Source organism: Mustela nivalis (assembly GCF_964662115.1).
Source record: "Mustela nivalis genome assembly, chromosome: 1".
NCBI lineage: Eukaryota > Metazoa > Chordata > Mammalia > Carnivora > Mustelidae > Mustela > Mustela nivalis.
In genome coordinates, this window is record NC_139020.1 from 660,501 (window position 1) to 682,519 (window position 22,019).

Here is a 22,019-nt window from a genome sequence, read left to right on the forward strand (position 1 = left end):
GTCCTGACCCGAGCTGAAGGCAGAGGCTTAACCCACTGAGCCACCCAGGCGCCCCGTATTCTTTTCATTGATATCTTGATGATCCTTGGCCTTTGCTCTTCCACATAAATTTTAAATAGCATGTTAACCCCCTGGTAGGATTTTGACTGGAATTGTATTACATTTGTACCTTGATTTAGGAAGAATTGACATTTTAAAGATATTTCATGTTCCTACCCATGAAGAGAGAGAGTACAGCCCACAGGATTCCAATTTTTGATGGATGGTGAGTTGTCTTGATGGTGTAATGAGGGACCCTGCTGTGTAGATGTTTCTGGGCCTGACTTCCATGTGGGGTGGAACGGTGTCCAAGCTCTGTCACAGCAGGCGGGGCAGGCTCCCTACTTGTCGCCAGATTTTAACCTTTTTGATTTGTTGATTTTTTTCTTTGTATGTGTCTGAAGGTATGTTTTAGGTGCAGACAAGTTTTGAACTCGCATCTTCTGGTGAACTGAGCCTTTATTGATACGTAAATGACTAAATGTAGAATTTGCCCTAAAGTCTTGCTTTCCGGCCCAGCTGATGCGCGTTGGTGTGGAGGGTCTCCCGCGTGAGTCTTCCCAGGAGAGACTCTCCTTCAGCGCCGCCGGGTCTCTGTTCTTTAGAAGCGTTTCTGGGGGAACAATGCTAGATTTTTTCCGTTTTGTTCGTTATTTGTTTATTTTTCATCTTTTTTCTTTTTTAAAGTCTGATAGTCTTATTTTTTAACTGGAAGGTTACTTTTACTTTGATCGTAATTGCAAACATAGGGACTAATTTCTGCCATTTTATTTTATCTTGTACGTCTAAGTGTGCTGACTTTCTAAGGTTTCTTTCGTGGTTTTCATACTTTTTCTTCTTTTGTACAGACCCGTTCCCCCCCTTCTCCCTTCAGCACCGGGGTGGAAGTCACGTGAGTAAATTTTTCTGGGTGGAGGTCACAGAAGTCAAATCTTCCCTGTCAGCGGTCACTTTGACATTTTAACACGTTCATCTTAAGTCTAACCTCCATACCTCTGCCTCTTCTGGGGTGACACAGTGACCGGCAGAAAGTCCGAATCCCCTTGGTCCACCCGAAGCACACGTCAGCTGTCTCTGTCCATCTGTTCTGTTCTGTTAACGCCACGAGTTAGGCAGCCTTGAGGTAGGCGTGCAGACAACTGCTGCTTTTGTTCACCTGAATGTTTCCGTCCTAACGCAGTCACAGCCACCACTATTTCTTGGCCTGTTCTTATGTGAATGAAACAAGTCCCTCTTTCCCGCATCTCTAGTCTTCCCTCCGCGGTCACCGTCCTCCCGAAGGGCCAGGCCTGTGGGTCATGGCTGTGAGTCTGAAAATGCTTGCATTTCGGTCCTTGGAAGATGCTCGTCAGACAGAAGCCGGGCTGACAACTACTCCGCCGCGCCACGACCTCTGGCTTCCGGGGGGCTGCTGAGACGCCCCACGCTCGCGCTTGCTCCTTGGGAGCATTCCCTTTCTGACTACTTCAGAGTTTTGCTTTAGGTCTTGGTGTCATGCGGTTTTAGATACGTATAAAGTGCATTTCTTTTTGCTTATCTTGTTTGGGAATTCTTGGGATTCCTGAATGTGGGGCTTGGTTTCTTTTATTAATTCAGAAAAATTCTCAGTGCTTATCTCTGACAATCTTCCCTCATTCCGTGTGGTGACCTCTTCTTGGGGCTGCGATGGGATGAATGCAGACTCTGCCTCGGAGGAGGGGCAGGCTGGGCGGAGGTCAGCAGGCGGCTAATGGCTCTGCAGGACAGGGGGCTGACAGAGTGCCCCTGGGGTGGGGATGATCTAAGGCGAGCTGGCCTCCTGCTTTTCCCACTGGGGACTTCAGGGGTCCGGTGTGTGGGTCCCTCTCCACGTATCCGAGCTACGTATCCGGCAGGCGGCCTGGGGGGCGCAGGCTATGCTCCCCACCGTTTCCACTGTGAGGTGCCAGGAGCAGCCTCTGTGCCATCCCCACGGGGCTCCAGAGGTGACTGGTGGTCATCAGGGCAGTTCCTGCACCCCAGGGACATGTGAGTGGACAAGTAGGACCTGAGGTGCCTCTTCCCACTGATGTCTTCTACTTCTGTTGTGACTCCCGTGGTACTGTCTCCTGCTACGGACTCTGAAGAGCACGCTTCCTGGAGCTCCGGGTCACTGGGCGTCGCTGCCAGAAGCCAGTGGCTCTTCAGCTCGGGTGGTGCGCTTCTCAAGTGGCCCCTTCCTTGTGTGTGACTGACCACTACCCCGCAGTCAGCACCAGGCGCAGGTGAACGGGCCACCTCTAACAGCCGGCTTAGCTTCTGTTTGCTTTTGCTGTCCCTTAGATGTCCCTTAAATGAGGGTGCACTATGGAGGAGTGATCTGGACCCTCTGAAGACCAGCAAAGAAGAATCGCACATGGGGGCGGTCTGAGACCGATGCGTCCCTGCCGTGTGGTCACGTGGAGTAAGTGAAGAGACACAGCCACTGGGTGGGCAGGAGGACGGGGAGGTTCCCACATCCGAGTCCCTCTTGCGTCCCCCACATCCGCAGCAGCCCCTGGCTCTGGAGTCCGGCCAGGCCTGGGCCCCACCCTCCCCCACCTGGTGTCCTGGTGCCTCTCTTGGTAGGTCCAGGAGGATTCGGGCTGAACAGGTGAGCGGCAGGCAGGACCCTGCAGGGAGCCGGCAAGTCTCCGGGTAGGGTGACCGGAACGCGCTCGTCAACACCAGGCCCAGAGAAACACGTACGGTCTAGTTCTGTAGAAAGTCACACTCAGCGCTAACGAACGTGTTTTCTCACAGTCTGCAACTCGGGTCACAGGCCGCTGGAGAGTCCTGTGCTGTGTGTTAGCCACCGTGGCTCAAGCACTTAAACAGCATTCAGTGTATTACAGATAAAGCAGGGCTTCCTACCATTATCCTATCTGCGTTCTGCGAACAAAGCCTTTAAAATCCCTACTGAGTAACACAACTCAAGTAAAAGCTGCCTTCCCAGCCGCCTTCACCGACGTCACCAGACAGTGGCTTTATTTTTGTTTGGGACGTCAGTAAGATCGTCCAGTCTTCAACGTCTCGAGCCTGCAAGCCACACGCTTCTCAGGGCTCTTGTGACTGAGTCCCAGCAGCTGCCTGGCCCTGGGGGCCAGTCACACAGCAGAAGGTCCCGCACAGAGAGCCGTTTCCTGACGGTCGACTATCTCGGGTCTCTACCACGTGTAATGAGGCAATTACGCAACAGGGATTATTAATCAGTTTAACCAACCTGAGAAAAAACCCTGCAAAACAACCCGCTTTTAAGAGATTCTGAGAAAATCACAAGAATGACACAACAGCCAAGTAATATAGAAACCAGTCAGCCAGACCGAACGCCTCAGCCTCCGGCAGGTGCGCATGCCCACGGCCCTGGGAACTGCAGGCCAGAGACGCCTCCCTGTCAGCTCAGAGGCCACATGAAACCCCAGGCCATCTTCATTGGGTCTGTGGCTCCCGCCTCAACCTCAGAGCTGTTCTCTGGGGTCAACTGACCTTTACCAAGGGCCACACCCCTGTTTTCTGAGTTCCTGAGCTTTCAAAAAGACGACGAGCCGGGTTTTCCAGTCCACTCTTAAGCACGTGCCTGCACGTCCAGCGGCACAAGACCATCGGGCCCCGTGTCAGACGAGGCCTGTGCCACCCCAGGGATTAGGCCTGTGACCCACTTGGTTTCTGCTCTGATTTCCCAGCACCCCCACTCAGGGCCATCTGTGAGGAGCCGTGGAGCCCATCAGAGCACCCGACCCACCCCCACGGGCGCTTCCACTCTGCACGGCATTCCTGTGCTGGGACGGGCCACACCTTCTCCCAGGCTCTAACATCCGCACCCCCTCATGGGTGCAGTGGGTGGTCGCCCAGGTGACGAGGGACGGGGCATCACCCACCTGGAGCTCCGGGGCCTGCCCCTGCCTGCTGTGGGGGGTCTTATGGACCAACCCCCACTGCTCCCTCCTTCTCTCGGGCAATGCTGTCAGCCTTCCTACGCTATGAGACTTCAAACAGGTTTTAAAGCTGCTGAGGGTTCTTTTGAGAAGGCTGAGTGGGTTCACACCTTCCCCACCTCCCCCACTCCTGGGGTCTCTAAGAAACACAGAAGGCAGAGCACCCCTGGTAACATGGAATGGGACGTGGGGGTCACTAGCAGAGGCCAGGCTTTGACACGTGTCCTCAGGGGGGATGTCGAGGTGGCTGTGGGCTCGGCTGGGCGGGCAGGGGACTTGAGTGAGCAGGTGGGCAGAACGCGTGTCACCACACCAACCGGCTGATCTCACACAGCTGTGCCCCTGCCCGGCTTCTACCCAGCAAGGAGTTAGGGCCCTCACAGCATGTTCTGGGCAGGAGGAGGACAGCTTCAGGAGTGGGGGTGGCCACGGGCAGACATGGGGACTGGAGATTTAGCATTAAGGTAGTCCCCCCTGGGACCACTGAACTCCGGGGGCAGGGAGAGCCTCCCGCTTAGCCGACTCTGCCCCTGCGGGTTTCTTCCAGAGGAGCAGCCTTGGCCATACCCCTGCTCTCTCTCTGAGGGGCTCCCCGCGACGGCAGCAAGCTCTTACTCAGATTCGCTTCGCTCTGGAAAGCCTTTGCCTGCTCGCCTGTACGTCTCACTGCCCATGTCTGCGCCCACCTAGTCAGCACGCAGGGGTTCGCAGAAGACTCGAGCACCCGTCAGCCTGGCGGCCCTCCCAGATGCGCATCTCGGGTCACGGAGAACGCAGGCGGGAAACGCTTTCTCGGGAGAGGCCGTGAAGCTCGGCAAGTCTCCGGGTAGAGAAAACAGGCTTCTCCCGGCGGACTCCAGGTGCGCCGCGGCTGCTAGAAGCAGCACCGGGTGACCGCTGGCTCGGCCCCCTTGCCCTGACCTGGTCCCTCCCCTCCTCTCTCCCTCCCTTCGAGACCAGCTCCTGCAGGCCTCTGGCCCCTGGCGCACGTCGAGATCCCTGTGGAGGGCCAGCCCTGGATCGCGCCTGCTGCCTTGTAGTTGCCACACACTGTCCCCTCAGTTCCTGGGCCCCTGCACGGTGCATTTTCAGGTGTCCCCATCCTCAACTCTGACACGGTACTCAAAGGGTGACGCGCTCAGGGATGGCTGAGTAGCCCGATGGCGGAGCGCGCGGCTTCAACACCGCAGGGAAAACCAAGGTCCCTCCCGTTGGCTCCTGACCTCGGGTGGGGAGGCCTGGGGGCGCCACGAGTGTCGCGCGGCTCCGGAAAGTGCAGCCTTACCGGACGTTCAAACACGCTCTCCGGCATCTCTTAGAGCACCTGTCTGAGAGCATGTCGCCTGACTTGCCAGGCAGGCGGAGGGCACCCCGCGGTCCCTGCCCACTGGGGCGAGTGCCCGGCAAAGCAGCCCTGCGGCCGCCGCCTGAGGCCCTGTGCGCGGAGGGAAGCCCCAGAGCGCAGCGGCAGTGAGAGCAATTTGACGTCAGGCCAAGTCCTCCACACGCGCAGAATTAGTGCTAAGAGGTTAAAGGTTACTCAAGGTCATATGGAAACGACACAGGTCAGGAACACCGAGAGAGCGGTATTAATATTATTGTGTAATATTAATATTAGTAGCGAGTAACAGCAGCATGCAGGGGAGGGCAACGAGAGAGAAGGTGGGGGGCAGAGTGGAGACTCACATCTGGGTGGGGGATGGCGTACTGTCCCTGGATCGTGTAGGCCTAGAAACAGAGAGACACCGTCAGCTCGGGAAGCGGCCAGCCATGCTGTGCCCACCGGTGGCCCTCCCCCGGGGACGAGGGCTTTCTCGGGACTGTGACTTCCTAGGAACAGGCCCAAGGCCCCATGGTCAGCGCGCGTCCCGCCTTCCCCAGCAGCCTAGGGCACTGGGAGGTGCAGAGAGGGAGGTCTTGGCGCCGAGCCTCACTGGCGCCCACAGGGGTGGCCGGGGCCACCCCCAGACGCAGGAGCCCGGGGAGCCACAGCCCAGGCACGGACAGCCACAGGCTGGGCAGTCAGCGGGGAGAGCGAGAAGGCCCCCGCTCCCCGGGGTTCTTAAAAGAAAACCCCAGTAAAGGATGGAATCCTGTTAGAGACGAATTGTTAAGCTTTTGAAACTTCCATCAGCTTTCAGAGTAAACACCTTTACAAAGTATTTATCCCAAGAAAAGCGAACCAAACAACCTTTCTGAAGGCAGATTAAGAAATGCACCAAATCAGTCACAAGAGGGACTGACCTGTCTTTTGTGACCTCAGAGGGCCGCACAGCCATTCTCACAGGGGGCTGCACGCGCTCGGCCCCACTCCCTGGGGGCCAGCGTGGGTCCCTGAGGCTTCGGCTTCAAGAGAGATTCCGACCAGCCACGGCACGAGTGTGGACCCGTGCCCCCACCCCGCTCCTGCTTCAACAGTCCACCGGCTAGGGTGTTCCCAGAAACGTCATGGCCAAAGACAAACGAACCACAAAGTGTCAAGGGAGAGCAAAGACCCAGGACTTGTCAGGCCTCACGTGCTGCGGCGTGGAACTTGCCACGCCCGCCCTGGGCCGCGGCATTGGAGGCCCCCGGCGGGAAGGCCCAGGTGCGGAGGGACGTGGCTTCCTGCCCCTGGCCATGTGGGTCCTCGTGCACATGCTGAGTGGACCCGTGGTGCCCACCTGTGTCCGCACGTGTGCACCCACAGAGGGAGACCCCAGGTCAGTCCGAGTGCCACTCCCACGGACTCCACACTGAGGGGCGGCCTCCGAGTTTCCGTCCAACCACGGCTTTTGAATCTGCCCAGAGTTTTGGTCATAAACAACCCAACCTGGGAGTTGAAGGTCAGCCAAGCCCTGGAGAGCGACCACGGGAGGCAAAGCCCCAGTCTGGGTCGGGGTCCGCCAACGGCGTTCCAGGAGAAGTAAAGGGATCTTATCAGATGCAGCAGGTGGCTAAGGGGACCGTCCCTCCCCCTGGACTTCTGTCCACGGAGCAGCCAGGCCTCGCAGTCAAGGTCTGTAGAGATGCCACGGGGCAGGTGCCCAGTGGGTCACCATGTGTACCAGGCCCCGGGACACAGGCTGCGCCCACTGGGCCAGGCAGGTCTATGGAGGTTGGGGCCAGCTCCCCGCGTGGCCCCACACGCCCGAGTGAACCCCACATGCTACTCAGCAGTGCGGCGGCTCCTCCTCCCAGGCATTTTGGACTTCTCTCTTCCTCCGAAGGAATTCTTAATTCTCCCTGAAGCGCATGGGCAGTTTGCCAGGCCCTCCGGACAGCGGTAACATCCGGACAGAACAGCCGGACGGACAGAGTTCCGTCTGGAGGAGACCGTCACCCTCTGTGAGTGGCCTGAGGTGCACGGCTGGTGCTCCCTGGCGGGCCCACAGCAAGGGGCGTCTCCGGAGGTCAGTTGGGGAGGGGGTGCTGGCCATGACCCTTAGGCCTGGGCTCTGCGGCAGGTGGGGGTCTGGGCTCCGAGGGCCCCGTGGCTGCACTAGATCTGTCACAGCCCATTGCTGAGCATGTGGGGTGGCTCCTCTGTCCCACATAAGCAGGAAGAGCCAGGGGGAGGCCAGACCATCCCCGGGACACGCGTGCAGGGCCTACAGCAAGGATGACACGGAGGGCCGGGGCTCTGCTGGGCTTGACCCGTGGGGCGTCCGGGGCTCCCGTGTGTCCCTGTGCCTCCCTTTGGAATAAAGACCTGTGCTCCACCACACGGGGTCACCGTGGGTTTGTGCACGTGTCAGGGGAAAGGACACAGGGCTCTGAACAAGGGCCCCTGACTGCCTCTGGCCTGGCCTTCCGACCTGTGAAATGGGGGTGCGCACACATCTTGGGGCTGCCGTAGGAGGGCACAGGGACATGAAGGGTCCAGACAAAGGGCAGGGCTGCTGGGAGACTGCAGGGCTGAGGAGGGCTGGGAGGGGGGCCCGCAGCGGATGTTGGCAGAAGCCGGGCACCGTGGACACCGGCCTGCCCAGAACCACGCAGGCCCCGTGGGACTCTCCTGGGGGAAGCCGCCCACACCCTGGTCTTGGAAACGCAGGCCCCAGCCCCTCATCTAACGTGTGCAGCCAGTCTGGAGGATCTGATAAGATTCCTTTAACTTGGGGATACATTTTTACTTGCTGCCTTGTTAATGATAAAATCATGAGCACTCTGGCCTGACCTGACCGTCTTCACTCTCCCTCGAACAAAGACACACGTCACCGCCAACTGGACACAGAGCTCCTCCAGGCACCGCTGGCCGGCTGTCTTCCCGGGCCCTCTGGCCATGCTGTTGTGACCCCAGGGGGTGTGGCAGGGGGCGGGTCCTTGGGGAAAGTGGGCCCAGCTCCTCTCTTGGTCCTCTCTAGGCCCGACTAATGAACTGCTGGCCTCAGACACAAATGTCTCGGCAATCCCTGGGCTCCCAGACCCCTTGCGGGCAGGGGACAAAGATCAGTGGCTCCGGCCACAATAGGTGTGCAAAGCAGGTGCTCCTGGGCCAGCTGGTACGCGAGGGCCATTGCTGTGACCAGGAAGGCTCTGGCTGGCTGGGCAGCTTTCCCTTCCCTTGCTCCCAGAAAGTCCCCTCGGGAAGGTCAGGGACCCTGTTCGTGCGGCTCCAGTTGCTTCAACATGGAGGCCCGGGTCACCCGTAACACTCCCGACCCCTCTGCTCGGCTTCTTAAGGACACTCAGGAGCTCGGCTGGGGCGAGCGCCGCCTGGGCAGAACCGGGGTCCTTCGTGCCAGGCCGGGGAGAAGACGCTTCCCGGGCCCAGCGTCTGTGGGACGCCTGCCGTGGCCGTCTGTGTGCCCAACCCTGTCTCTGCCCCGCGGCGGCAGCGGGCCGGGAGAGCTCTGTGCCCCGCGTGGGTGGGTGGGAGACGTGCACAGGACGGGGGAGAAAACCTGAGTGCACTAACGGGCAGCGGCGGGGGCTGCAGTAAGAGGCTGAGGTTGGCAGTGGAGGCCGCGAGCGGGTCGGCTCTTACCTGACCACCTGCAAAAATGACAGGGGTGGAGGCGGGCTTTGGGCGGTAGGGGATGGTGGCACCTTTCGGTGGGGACTAGGAAAAGGGACAGGAGAGGGAGAGAGAGCATTAGAGCAGCTTTGCAGCGCCAGGCCCTGATGATGGGGGCGCCTCCTTCCCGAGCCTGCCCCCCGCGCCCCCCCGCCCTGCCCGGTCCCCCAGGCTGCAGCAGCCCCGAGGGGGAGGACACCCCACAGCAGGAGGGCCGCCGCTCTGCTCCGTGTAGCCGCCGTCCTCAATACGTCCCCACATGGCGCCACCGTCTCCCGACAAGCGAGAATGGAGGACGAGACCCCACCCGGGCGCAGACGGCGGACCTGTCGTTCCGCACTCGGCTCAGCCTGGCTGTTGTCCCCGAGGACACCTCCCGCCCTCTCCCCCAAGCTCAGGGTAAAGCCGGGCTCTATGGGTAGCTTGGCCTTGGGGGCCTCACGCCCAGTGCCCCGCAGGCTTCGCAGGGCCAGGCCTTGATGCTCAGTGGGCATCGTCCCAGGACAGTTAGAAACACGTGCTCTCACTAGTAACAAAAGGAAACAACTTTTTTAAAAAAGCTGAGAGTCCAAATTCAATATTTTATAGTCGGATGAGCTTTGCTATAATTTCCTTTGCTTATTCTGTGTCCCCAAGCATAGGAATTTTATCTCGGGATGAATGATATTCTCATGTCCCAGAAGTCTGCCAGATTCTGACAGAGTTGACCGAACTCCTAGGTCAGAGGCAATCAGGGTCCTCCGGTGTCCGGCCAGGTGGCAGTCTGTCCTGGGAGCAAAGGCCAGGGCTGAGTCTGGGTCAGCAACACCACCGGCCAGAGGCAGAGGAGGGGGCCAGGGCAGCCTGTCCCTGCTGGGAGTTCTCAAGACCATGGCCCACCCAGGCCTAGCCCACACCCTGGGCTATTGGGTGAGATGTCACAGTGTCCCCACCTGAAAGACACAGAGCAACATGGGGCTCAGCACTCGGGTGGTAGGTTCAACTCTGCAGTCCAAGCTATGCTGCGCGATCCTGGGCACCCTGTGTGACCTTGACTACACTGTATGACCCCGAACACATGGTTTGACCTTGACATGCTGCCTTTGAGTGTGCTATGCGACCTTGGTCACTCTGTTCGGTTTTGGCCATGCTGTATGACCTCAGGGGTGCCGTGTGACCTTGGGCAGTCTGAAGAGTGACGGCCATGCTGCAGGACCATGGGTGCGCTGTGTGATGACCCTGGGCAGGCTCTATGACCTTGGGAACACTGTGCGACCTTGTTATAAAGCAGGAAGGGCTGCTGAGGGGACTGTGAGTTGACCCTGGTCTGGGTTCCAGGGTAGGCCGGTCTTCAGTGTTTCTGCTACTTACGACCAAATGCCTCCAGAACCGTCTCTGTGTGGCCAGGGGTCACTGCGGCCTCAGACGAGACTCAGGTTGTGGTGGCAGAACCCTGACTAAACTGAGCCACTGCAGCAGAGAACTCAGTCCAGGTGTGCCCCGTCTGGGCCAGGCCCCTCACTAGGTGCTGCCCTTGGCCCCGCGGCCCATGGCGCCCGCCAGCCCAGTGCCATGAGCATGTGATTCTGGCGCTCGCTGACGTCCTCTGACAGGAGAGGCCCGTGAGCACTGTGACCTGCTGCCCCTGGCGCACAGTGCACTCTGCTGGGCGGGCTTTGCAGTGACAGCTGTGCTCTCCACAGCCCCATGGACGTGCCCCTACCCGAGGGCAGCCTTCAGAGGCCATTTCGAGGCTGTGGGGCCGCCCTAGAGCGAAGTCCAGAAGCCCCTCATCTTTGCCGCACTTGTCCCGCTGGTCCTCACTTAAAAACGGGCCCGACTCTTTCGAGGTGCAGTGACGCCACCTTCTGCACCGAGGCAGCCGCTCCCCGACCTCTGAGAGCTCCACGGCCCCAGCTCGAGGGAGGCGTTGCCTCGGCCCTGCGTCTGCCATTCGTAGCCGCCATGAGTCCTTGCTGCCCAGTCAAGTCTCACGTGGGCCCCAGCCGGCGCACGCCCTGGGGCACAGGCACAGCAGCCCACGCACGGCCTCTGGCCTGTCTCTGTGGGTGCGTTGGGCCACGGATGTGGTGCTGGCACCGCCCCTGGGTAGGAGTCCCGAGGAGACTGAGTCTGGTTCTAACCCTTGCTCGTGGACGCGGGAGGCTGCCTCCCTCCTGGAACCGTCGCGTGACCCTGCGCTGACGTGGTCGCTGCCGCTCAAGATGCGGGTGTTTTCTCGCCACCTCGGGCACCTGCTGGTGCAAGCGAGCGCACGGCCCACTCACCGATGCGTGCCCGATGGCACCTCTGAGGTCCCAGCCGCAGGGGCCGGAAGGGAACCCCGACCGGCACAACGGTCATGTGGCCAGTGGCTGGGGACCACTGGGACACCAGCATTTAGAAAAACACTTCGATTTCACAGAATGATATACTTGGGAAAATTAAACTATGCGAACATTTTTTAAAGAGCTGGATGTGGGTTTGAAGAACAAACAAAGGACAAAAGCGGGGGGAGCCCACAGACACTCCCCGGGGCAGAGCCTCCTCTGCGGCAGCCGCAGGACGGCCCTAGGTCCCTCGCCACTAGCCATAGTTGGGATTTAAATCTTGGGTTCTTCCCCCAAAACGACTTCGAGAGAGGCTTCTGTCTTGCTCCGCTTCTCCTTGGCTTCCACCCCTTGTTTATTCTTCTCTGTCTTTACAACTTGGGCATTTTCCTGCTCTTTCCTCCTTCGTGCCGCGAGCGCGGGCGAGCGCAGGCCTCCTGCTACCCTCCTGCCGTGGGTCCTGCCCACAGCGTGTCCGGCGCAGACTTGAGCCGAGGGTAAGGCGACCCTTTACTGAATGCAGACTAAGGAGTCCCTCTGACTGTGTCCTGACACACCCCTTTCTCCGGCCCCCAGGCTGAGATGATGGACATGCCCAAGACGGCAGGCACCGCACACCTGGCACGGCTCTCGCTCGGGTCGCTCTGAGCCTGGCTGCGGTCTCGGGTCACACTCCTGACCCCCGGCCCCCACACGGCCCTGACTGTGTGAATTCTCAGGGCCCCAGCCACGTGCCACAGCCAACACGAAGAAGCCTTGGCCGAAGCAGCGGCACGAGGGGCAGGCTGGTGGCGAGCCCCGGATGCCCAGACTGTACCTCCAGCATGACCACACAGATCTGCCTGACGCACTGGATGATGGCGTCGGGGGTCCCCGAGATGGTCACTGCCCGCTCTGTGGAGTTGGGCAGCATGTCCCCGGCCACCTGGACCTGGGCACCTGTGGACTGCAGAAACAAGACATTGGAAGGGGAACGGCAGGGTGGGGGGCCGGTGGCGGCGGCCGGTGCTGCAGCAGTGCCCCGGGTGCTCAGGAGGACGTCATGTCGAGGGCACAGTGCACAGATGCCCACGCCAGGGGCACGACGCCCGCCTGCCACCTCGGCCCTCTGTTCCTTCCCTGGGGGCCCAGGGCAGACCTAGTGTGTGCCTTAGCCCGTGGCCTGGCACGGCCTGGCACAGGGACAGGACACTGGACAAGAGGTGTCTGAACCTGCAAGTGGCTTCTGCAGAGACGGAGACAGAAATGGAGTCACTTTTTTCCAACACGTGGAACTTCATCTCCCTGTGGAGCTGAGGGCACAGACAGAGACAGATTCTAGAGGGGCCTAAGCTCTGCGGCTGTCTTCCCTTGACGGAATCATGACAGGGTGGCTATCCTCCTTCTGGAAGGGGCAAGGACTCAGGCTTTCTTTGAATAAAGGAACATGAACATAAAGTCTGCACCTCACCCAGCCCTGCTGGTCCGCTCGGGCCCGGCGGTCCTTGGAGATACCTGCCGGGGGGCAGGGACTACCGCCTCCATGGCCTAGAGCCACATGACTGGGTGGCAAGGTGCTGCCTACCCCGCCCCGTCAGAGGCGGTCCTGCTCCACTGCAGGAGGCTGTGAGTGGTCTGTGCACGTTCCAGGGGCTCCCACAGCCCACCCTTTGCTTTTAGATGGCTCCGCTGCCGGAAGCTCCACACTAGCAGGGCCTGCAGTGCTGGCCTCCCCAAGGCAGGCTGAGCGTCCCGGGGTGGGCCTTACCCACCCAGTGGTGGGGCGCCAGCAGCCAGAGAAGGTTACCTCCCTGATCTCCTTGATCTTGGAGCCGCCTTTGCCGATCAGGGACCCACACTGGCTGGCGGGGACCACCAGCCTCAGCGTCACCGGGGGCTTGCTGGTGGCAGGGCTGTTGCTCATAGAGTTAATGATGTCCTGGGGAGGGAGAGAGACATATGGGTGGGCCTGCCAGGCACCATTGAGTGCAAAGGCCAGGCTCAGTGAGAAAGCATCTATCTGGATGGGCCCCAAAGACTGGTCGGCGAGGCTCCCGCCCCCAGCAGCCCACGGGCAGTGGGGGTTGGGGGAGGACACGAATGGGAACTCGGCCGCTCTGAATGCATCTCTAAGTAACTTCTGGCAACTTGAACAACATTGGAAACACATGGGAACTTTGATGTAAGTCGCTGGCAGAGCACAGAGACGCGCCGCAGACGCGGGAGCGCATGTGTGCTTCCACGCGCTGGCAGCAGAGTCCCCAGGCCCAGCCTGCAGCTGAGCTCGTGTGCCGGGGCAGGAGCTGTGGGGGTGGCTGGGGCTCAAGCTCGGCCCCGGGCCTTGGACTCGCGAGCACAGTGGCTGGCCCGTCGCCAGGTGGCCGGCGGCCCAGGGAGCCCCCGGCAGTGGAGAGGTGACTGGGGAGAAGAGAAATCTTTGCAGCCAAGCAGAGCATCCCTGGTGGGCCAGGCTGTGCCCATGTCCTGACACAGGGGACGTGGGGCTGGAGCAGCAGGAGGCCGTGTCCTCCCCTCCCCCAGCACACAGGGTCTGGGGCGCATCTTACCTCCTCAAACTTGTAGGCGATCATGGCAAAGGCCTTGAAGATGGCGTCCGTGGGGCCTGTGATGGTCACGATTCTTTCCGGGCAGTTTCCCTCAGAGATGTTGATCCTGGCGCCGCTCTGGAAGGAGGCATCCCCGGGCCAGGGTCAGCGTCACCGCAGTACCGGGCTGGGTTCTCCACAGTACATGGTGAGGCCTCTGCCCCGTGCCTGCCTTCAGGGTGTGGAGAGCCACACACTGTGCCCCCGGCAATGCCCCGAAACAGAGACCCAGATGCGGGGGGTGCAGGTCAGAGGGGAGGGGCCGCCGCCGCCGGGAGGTGATCACGGGCAGGGCATGACTCCTGGCCTCCCGCCTCCCGCCTGCCCACAAACGGACGCCACTGGGCCCGGCCGCCTCACCTCTTCACGCATCTTTTTCACAGTTTCTCCTTTCTGGAATAAAGAGTCAGACACAGGGTGAGGCGTCACTCCGGACTTCGCCAGAGGCAGGCAGGGGCAATGGCGTGGCACACAGGGGCTGGGGGCACTGCCTCGCGCTCGGTGCCTGAGGCCAGCGGGCAGCAGCTCAAAGTGGGGGGGGGGGGGTGGCAGGGAGCAGAGCCCGGCGCGCTGCGGCTCCCTGGGCCCCCACTGCCGGCTGGTGAGGGTCCTTCAGAGGAGGCAGAGGAGGCAGCTGGGTGCCGGCCCACACGGCTCCTGTCTACACTGGTTCTCGTATCCCTCATCTTCATCACCCAAATGCAGGGCCAGGCCGGGGGCAGGAAGGGGGACACCCCGAGGTTCTCGTGGGAAGACCTGGACATGGAGTGTGGAGGGGCCCCCTGGACGCCAGGGGCCTGGAGACGGTGGGCTGCCAGCCCTGGTAGGTGGTGCCGTGCCCCAGCCTCTGCCACAGGCTCTCGACAACCTGAGACTCCCAGTTATGTGCTCACTTCCCCATGGAGCGCTCCTTTATTTTGGAAGGGAGCTCGGGGAGACTCACCACCACCCACTGGCCAGAGGGGACACTGCTCTGGAGAAGGCCAGGGAATCACACTCACTGGGCCCTCACCGGGGAAGGAGGACAGGCCATAGGGCCGTGGGGCAGTGGGGGTGGGGCTGCCCTGGTGACCAGCAGGGGCCTTGCTGGGGCGGGGCTGCGGGGTTCCACTGGAATCCTTGGTGCACCCCACTGTGTGGCCTGCAACTCTGCACAGGCCTGGTGGCCCCGTCACCTCCTCGGAGGCCCGAGCAAAGGCAGAGTTACCTTCCCGATGATGCTTCCAACTTCCTGTGGGAACAGAATCACAGAAAGATGACGTCATGGCGCAGAAGGAGAGATGGACTGCGACAGACACCAGGAAACCCATCTGTGCTGGCTCCAAGGAACGGGGTCAAGACCGTCAGGAGGGAGCGTGGTCGGGCCACCTGTGCCAGGGTCCTGAGCCTGGGGGCTCCTGGGTGCCTGTCTGACCCTGCTTCCCAGGCCCTGCCTCTGACGGAGCATCGGATGAGCACCAACGGGAGGAGAGTCATCGGAACAAACAGCAGCGGAGTCCACAGAGACGTGCGGGCACGGGCAGGTGACTGAGCGCTGAGGTCTGGTGACAAGGGGTTCCCCGCAGCGTCCGCAGGCCCCAGCAGTGCGAACAGCAGGGGAAGAGCACGGACGCCCTGAAACCTGGGCCCCCGATGGGGAGCCCCTAGGACCTTCCCACCGACGGGAGGAAACATCAGGAAAGCTGCCTTGAGGAAGGGCAGGGACTTTCAGGGTGAAATGCAAGGGAGGAGCAGGGGTCCCTCCAGGCTGCAGACCACCAGACGCGTCTGGCATGTGCAGGGCTGACCGCCGCCCCCAGCACGCGGGACCTGTGGTGAAGGGCAGGCTGAGACGGGGCCCGAGGCGAGGGGCTGGGACACGCTGGTGTCGGTATTCTGACATGGATGGGGCATGGCGCCCTTGTTGGTAGGACATACACATGCGAGGGCTCGGTGATGGGGTAGCAGGTGGCAACCAGTCTCGAAGGGTTCCCAGGGAAGTGTAATTTGGAGCGGGCTGCTTTGTCGGCTCGAGACCGTGCGGGTTTACAAAGCAGGCGCTGGCGACGGGCACATCCTCCCTTGCTTCCCAGCTGGCCTGACACAGTGGCCTTGGGCTCCGTACCTTTCCATGCATCAGCAGACGGATGGTCAGGGTCACGTTCAGGCCACCTTCTGAGACCTTCGACTCCATCCTTCTCCCAATATGCAGCTGGGGGTAGTGGCTTAAGGTGCCGAGGGCGCCGTGAGGAAGGACAGACGGAGCCCAGATAGCGTCACCTGGAAAGGGAAGGCATAGCTGCTGCCGGCTGAGGACACGGTCAACGCCAACACAGGTCAGGGGCGTCTTGGCCTGCAAGGACCTTCGGCCACTGGGGTGTGGGTAGGCGTGCGGGAGTCCGGAAGAGCGTGCTGCCTTCACTCTTGCTGCTGGTGAGACACCAAGGCTCAGGGAGGCAAAGGCTCCTGGGAAGGCAGCCCAGTCAGCAAGAAGGCGTAGCCCTGGGACATGCCCTGGTGTGACCTACTGGGCCTTGGGGCATGTGGCAGCGGGACGCGTGGGTTTGGGGAAAACCCGGCAGGGACTAACTAATCGTGTGAGCCCAAGCACGTCATTCAAACACTCTGGTCTCAGCTTCCACCTCTGTGCGGGGAGAAGCCGGAGAGGGAAAGGGCTCAAGCGAGTTGTGGGCTCCTGGCATGCGGCTGGAGCGTCTGCTCCGCTTTCGTGTTAGTTCGTGTTCGTTCTGTGCATTTCCACCCTCTGGCTACGGCTCCCTTCGCCCTTAGAAACCCAGGACGCTATAGCTATTGGTGCTGTCTGCGTGTTTAGAGTTAAGGTCCCCTGGTGACCCCATTTCTCGAGTGGATCTAGTACCTACTAACTGAACTGCCGAATCACTGGGCACCCCCTTTATGAAGTCTTTCCGGAAGATGCCTTGCACACCCGTACTGCTGGTCTACATTTACTGTACAGTTCCTGTGGACAGTGGGTCCAGCACTCAGCCCACCAAACAAAATTAAGCCTTCCCTTTATGATTTACAGGCCAAGCACAACGACAGAGAGTTAGACCCACCAGACCCATGGGAAGAGGGACTGGACTGTCCTGACTGGAGTCCCTTCTGGGGAGGGTCCAGGTTCTCCTCCCGGCTGGGTCCCGAGGGACAGGTCCCCCACCACAGTGTACAGGGCGGCCCCCAAGACAGGCCCCCGTGAGGATTAGAAGTGGAGGTCAGGTGGGACCAGGGCTCAGGGTGCAGCAAGGGGAGAGGGAGGACCAGGAGAGGCTCAGAACACATGGGGGGTCCGGATGGAGAGGTCTGCAGAACCGGAGTCTCCGGGAGGCCCCGATGTGGGAGGCTCCGTGGGGGCACCAGACCTGACTCCAGGCCTGGGAAGGCATGTTTCACTCTGCAGGCAACACGGGTCAGGGGTGGGCTGTTTGGGTGGCCATCCTGGGAGTGCCAGCCGTCAGGGCAGCAAATGGGAGCTGGAGAACCACCTGCTGGGCGCGTGGGAATGTCTCAGGGTGCAGGGAAGCTCCTGGGTGCCGGGGTCCACAAGGGTCAGAGAGGAGGAGGAATGGGGGGGTGGGACATGGGGCACGAGTGACCCCCATGGGAGCAGGGAGTGGCCAGTCCTGGAGGGGTTGGGTAGGCCATGGGGCAGTGGTCACAGGGTCTGACAGCAGGGTGCTGCCGGGGGGACAGGGAGGGAAGGAGGTCTGGCTGGGGGCGATTCCACATGACCTGGGGCCCTGGGGTCCCCAAGGGGGGAAACCCGGTGGATCCCACGGAGCAAAGAGCGCCACAGGCCTCCCGTACCTGCACACACCCGCCCATGGGCACACCTGAAAGGTAGTAGGCGGCCTGGCCACGAAAGAAGGAGAGCTTCCCGGCCACTTGGCTAGCGCGCCCCACATGCGGCCCCACAACAGTGAAACCTGTGTGTGCCCCTGCCTGGGGCTCAGGACACCAGCCCTTCGATGGGACCTGTAAGGATGGAGGCTCCATCCACACACACGAGAGAGCACAAGTTAAAAACGCAAGATTCTGCTTTAACCTTCTAGGTTTTGGGGGGCAAAACTCCATCTTCTTCCTCATCAAAATATTCCTGCTGAGAAATATGCTTCAGGGAGAATCCACACACGAAGCCCAGAGACCGCCCATTCTCACTCTCTGTTGGTGGTGGAGGGCGCGCACAGATGGCGGCTGCGGACGCGTTTCTGCACCAACAGACACGCGCACGTGACAACGTTCCCCACGGACCGTCAGCGGACGATCAGACGATGCTTCCGAAGAGCCAGGATTCTGACAGGAAGCTCTGAGACCTGGCAAAGGCAAGTTTTGAAAACCATCCTTGCATATTACCATGGTCTGTCTCCACCGGCCAGCATAGGAGCCACTGGCCACCCATGGCTATTCATACTGGAAAGAAGACACTTGCCAGCCGCGCCGAGATTTGAACAAGTGTCCCCATGTGGCTGGTGGCTGAGCAGGGATGAGCACAGCAGAGAGCCCTGGTCCCGGGCGCCGTCCTGCGCGACCGTGCGGGCCATGTGGCCACGCCAGCAGGTCTGGCCGGAAGAGGGCACTCTGGACTGGAAGCCTGGCCAGGAGAGGAGACATTGGAGCCCAAGGGATTGGCGTGGCACGAGTTCACCGCGCTCCCTCCCGCACAGACACCCGGCGGCAAGTGGAGGTCCCAGCACCAGCGGAGCGGACTGGGCGCTGGGCACGCTGGGATGCCAGGCCTCCTGTTTAATTAGAAACATCTCCTCCTGTCGGGGCAGCAGGGCCCCGCGGCTGCGGTGACGTCAGTGTTTCCAGCCACAGCGGAGAAAGTGGGTCAGCGAGTGCCAGGGAGCTTCAGGGTCCAGGCTGTCGGCCGCCATCAGTCACACAGGCCAGCGAGCTGCCACAGAGGCCGGCCTTCATCACGCGGCCGAGGGTGAGTAGCACAGTGCCCTCTGTACTGCTGGGGACAAGGAGTGGCCCTGCGTGGTGGTGAAGGTCACCTGCGACTCAGTGCCCTTGACCTTGAAGAACCTACCCTGTGGCAGCCACCGAGGGGCACCGCGCTATGGGCTCCCCCGGGAGCACAATCTCAGGAGCATGTGGTCCGTCCTCTGGGCTCTGGGACAGGTGTTCATCGGGGGCGACCCCCAAGAGTATCGGGGCTTACTCCCACCTTGGACCCACCCCTGCAGCAGAGCCCAGAAGCAGCACTTGGGGTCACATGCACCCAGAGCCAAGCTGATGGGACGTGGTCAGAAAAAATCTCTGTGACTCACTCCTCCCCACACTTGGTGCTCCAGAAGGCAGATCTCCCGCGCCAGCAAGGACCCCACCTCCCGTTCTCCGAAGTGCTGGGAACTGAACATATTTGTAACTCGCCCGGTGGGAGGGAGAGGAGACACAGGCACGGTCCCTTGCAGGGCCTGAGGCAGTCTGCCGCGTGGCCCTGTGCCGACACCGTCCACAAACGTGCCTCGGCTGGAACGCAGCCTGTGCCCAACCGCCGCAGCCGCCGCAGCCGCCGCAGCACTTCCGACCCCGACAGCCCTCCCAGCCGCCTGTCCGTCCGTCCATCTCTGCAATCCGGCCTTCCAGCTTCAGGCCCAAACCCGGGGGTGCAGAGGCTCCCCTCTGTGGCCCCCAGCACCTTCGTCAGCAAACCCCAATTCACGGATGCAGAGTTAATTAGTTCTTCTCTAGTTTCTTCCTTCTTTTGTTCTATAAAACCCTCAACATACGGCGTTACTGCGTCTCACTGATTCGGATTATCTGTCCTCTTTCTGACTCATTTCAAAACACCAACAAATTTTTATTTCTCTTTTGGTTCATGGGATCCTATGTAGTGTGGAGCGTGTTACTGAATTTTCGGACACTTGGAGGTTTTCTGGATCTCTTTCTCCTGCTGGTTCTCTGATGGTTAGAGAACGTAGCTGGCGACACCTCAGGGGCGTCCCATGTCCGGAGGTGCGCCTGCGGCCACACTGTGGTCGGTCCTGGTAAGCGCGCGCTCCGTGCTGGGGTGGAGGCTCTCACGGCCCGGATGGTACCAGCGTTGGTCCTCTGCGGTCCCGCCGGGTCCCCAGGGCGCCAGGAGGGCCTGCGGCCTGCGCTGCAAGGTCTATCGTCAGCACGCGACCACCGCGCTGTTGCCTCCGGCCGAGGGACCAACGGACTCCCTCGTCACCGTGAGACCGGCCTCACGGCTGGCTGCGGCCTCAGCGCGTGGCCCGGCTTTCTTCTGACGGCGCTGTGTGGCGTATCTCCTTCCGGCTTCTACCTTGAACCTGTCTTTAGATTTCGAGTGAGTTTCCTGTCGGCAGCACACGGCTGAACCTCGCCTGTTTATCTCGTTCACGATCTCTGCCCTTTCACTGGGAGGTTCCGACCTTTGAGGGCGACTTTGGGCGCGGTGGAGCTGGGATCCGTCGTGCTCCTGCTTGTTTCTTACTTTGCCGTCTGCTCTTCAGTCCCCCATTGCTGGCGGTTTCTCCTCCGCCACCTTCTGCGAGAACCACACACCTTCCAGGATTTCACTTTACCTCCTTCGTCCGCTTATCCGTTATGACCCTCGTTTTGTTACCTTGGGGCTGCTCCGCACACACCCTGCACCCGTCACCGTACGGTGTGAGTGGTCTGTCACTTAGCGCCGTGGGGGAGCACCTGACATGGCGCTAACCATGCCTCTGTTTCCCCTCTTGGCCTCTGCATCGTGGCGCACTTCTGTTCTCCTGAGTTATGAACCAACAGTCTTATTTCTGACGTAAACAATCATCCTCTAGAGGGATGTCGCGGACCAGAAAACACGTCTCTTCGTACCCACGGGACGCTCACCCCGCCGTGTGCAGGCAGCGTCCTGATCGCTCTCCGATTTCTTCTACCTGAAGAGCTTCCCGGAATAATGTGTGCACGACAAGTCTGCTGGGGATGGAGGCTGTTCCCCTGGGTCTGACAGGTCTGCTCACCTCAGCGATGGACGAGTCTCACCTGGCACAGAACTCCAGGTCAGCAGGGCTCTCTTTGGGTCCCCGAGAGACGTGTCCCCGGACCCCTCGCCCCTGCTGCTGCCCTCTGACCCCTCGCCAGTGTTGCTGCCCCCTGACCTCCTGCCTCTGCTGTTGCCCTCTGACCTCTTGCTGCTGCTGCTGCCCTCTGACCTCTTGCTGCTGCCCTCTGGCCTCCTGCCTCTGCGGCTGCCCCCTGCCCCCTCACCCATGCTATGGGCAGGGAGAAGCCTGCTGCGTTCTCCTGTTCCACTATCTGAACCGTGTCCTTTCCCACAGCACGTGTAAAGGATTTTCTCTTAATCCGTGGCTTTGAACCCCTTACTCAGCCTGTGCTTTGTTGCAGTTTCCTCAGGACACTTTGTGCTCATTGAGCTTCTTAGATTTGTGGCCTTGGAAAATCGAGGCCGTTGTTTCTCAAACGCACTTTTTACCCTGCACCTCCCCCACTCCCAGGGCCCCCAAACCCCGTCTGTTCGCTGCCGGAAGTTGAGCCGAGCTCCCCGAGGCTCATTCACATTCTCCTGCCTCTTGTCTTCTCATTTCATAGCTTCTGTTTCCATCCTGAAGTTTAAAACCTTCCGCTCTGCGACTCCCAAGCTCTGCTAATCCCACCCAATGTACTTTTCACCTGAGACTTGCGTTTTCACTCTAGAAACTCCGTCTCGGTCTTGGTCATGTCTTCCATGTCCCCATTGAAGAAACCAGATCCTTCCCTTCCTGAACACGCGGTTTACGGTTCTGAGACGGATTTCAAGGTCCACACCCTGCAGGTGCACCGTCGTCACTTCTGAGTCTAGGCCCAGGAGGTGCCAGCGAGCAGGGTGAGCACGGGCCCCTGCTGACCCCAGCAAGTCTTTCTCTCTGCGGCTCCTACGGCAGATGCTCCTCGGCCTCAGTCAAACCTGGTTGCCCGGGACATGGATGTGCGGCCTCCTAGGAGCCCGTGGACAGAGCCCGTGGACAGAGCCCCTCTTCCGGCCCAGCTGCCCCATCTGTCCTGTGTGGGGGCACAGGGCTGGGGTACGAGGCCCTGCGCGGGTCAGCTGGGTCCGTAAGGCGACAGTGCAGGTCTGAACCGCCCCCCCACCACATAGCGTCCCAGTGCGTGGGAGACGGCTACATCTCTGGCTGCTCCGCGCGGCCTGGCTGCTGGG

At 60.7% G+C, this 22,019-nt stretch overlaps 1 protein-coding gene and 1 long non-coding RNA gene across 30 annotated transcripts in view; one reads left to right on the forward strand and one right to left on the reverse strand.

Moving 5' to 3' along the window:
* Nucleotides 1-22,019, reverse strand: part of PCBP3 (poly(rC) binding protein 3) — a 255,803-nt gene that overhangs the window by 13,109 nt on the left and 220,675 nt on the right. For 12 of the 29 annotated variants that reach the window (XM_082719935.1, XM_082719944.1, XM_082719942.1 and 9 more), the window contains 8 exons: nucleotides 15,969-16,123; nucleotides 15,072-15,095; nucleotides 14,225-14,257; nucleotides 13,826-13,942; nucleotides 13,066-13,197; nucleotides 12,097-12,225; nucleotides 8,941-9,015; nucleotides 5,658-5,699 (listed from right to left, as the gene is read on the reverse strand). In XM_082719935.1, coding sequence (XP_082576061.1) covers nucleotides 5,658-5,699; nucleotides 8,941-9,015; nucleotides 12,097-12,225; nucleotides 13,066-13,197; nucleotides 13,826-13,942; nucleotides 14,225-14,257; nucleotides 15,072-15,095; nucleotides 15,969-16,123 — 707 coding nt within the window. Of the gene's footprint in view, nucleotides 1-5,657; nucleotides 5,700-8,871; nucleotides 9,016-12,096; nucleotides 12,226-13,065; nucleotides 13,198-13,825; nucleotides 13,943-14,224; nucleotides 14,258-15,071; nucleotides 15,096-15,968; nucleotides 16,124-22,019 lie in introns of all 29 variants that reach the window. The other 17 variants (XM_082719946.1, XM_082719931.1, XM_082719932.1 and 14 more) reach the window with 4 other exon arrangements.
* LOC309859576 lies at nucleotides 661-1,575 on the forward strand. Its single transcript, XR_014308765.1, has 2 exons — nucleotides 661-931; nucleotides 1,290-1,575. It is a non-coding gene; the product is annotated as an uncharacterized lncRNA (long non-coding RNA).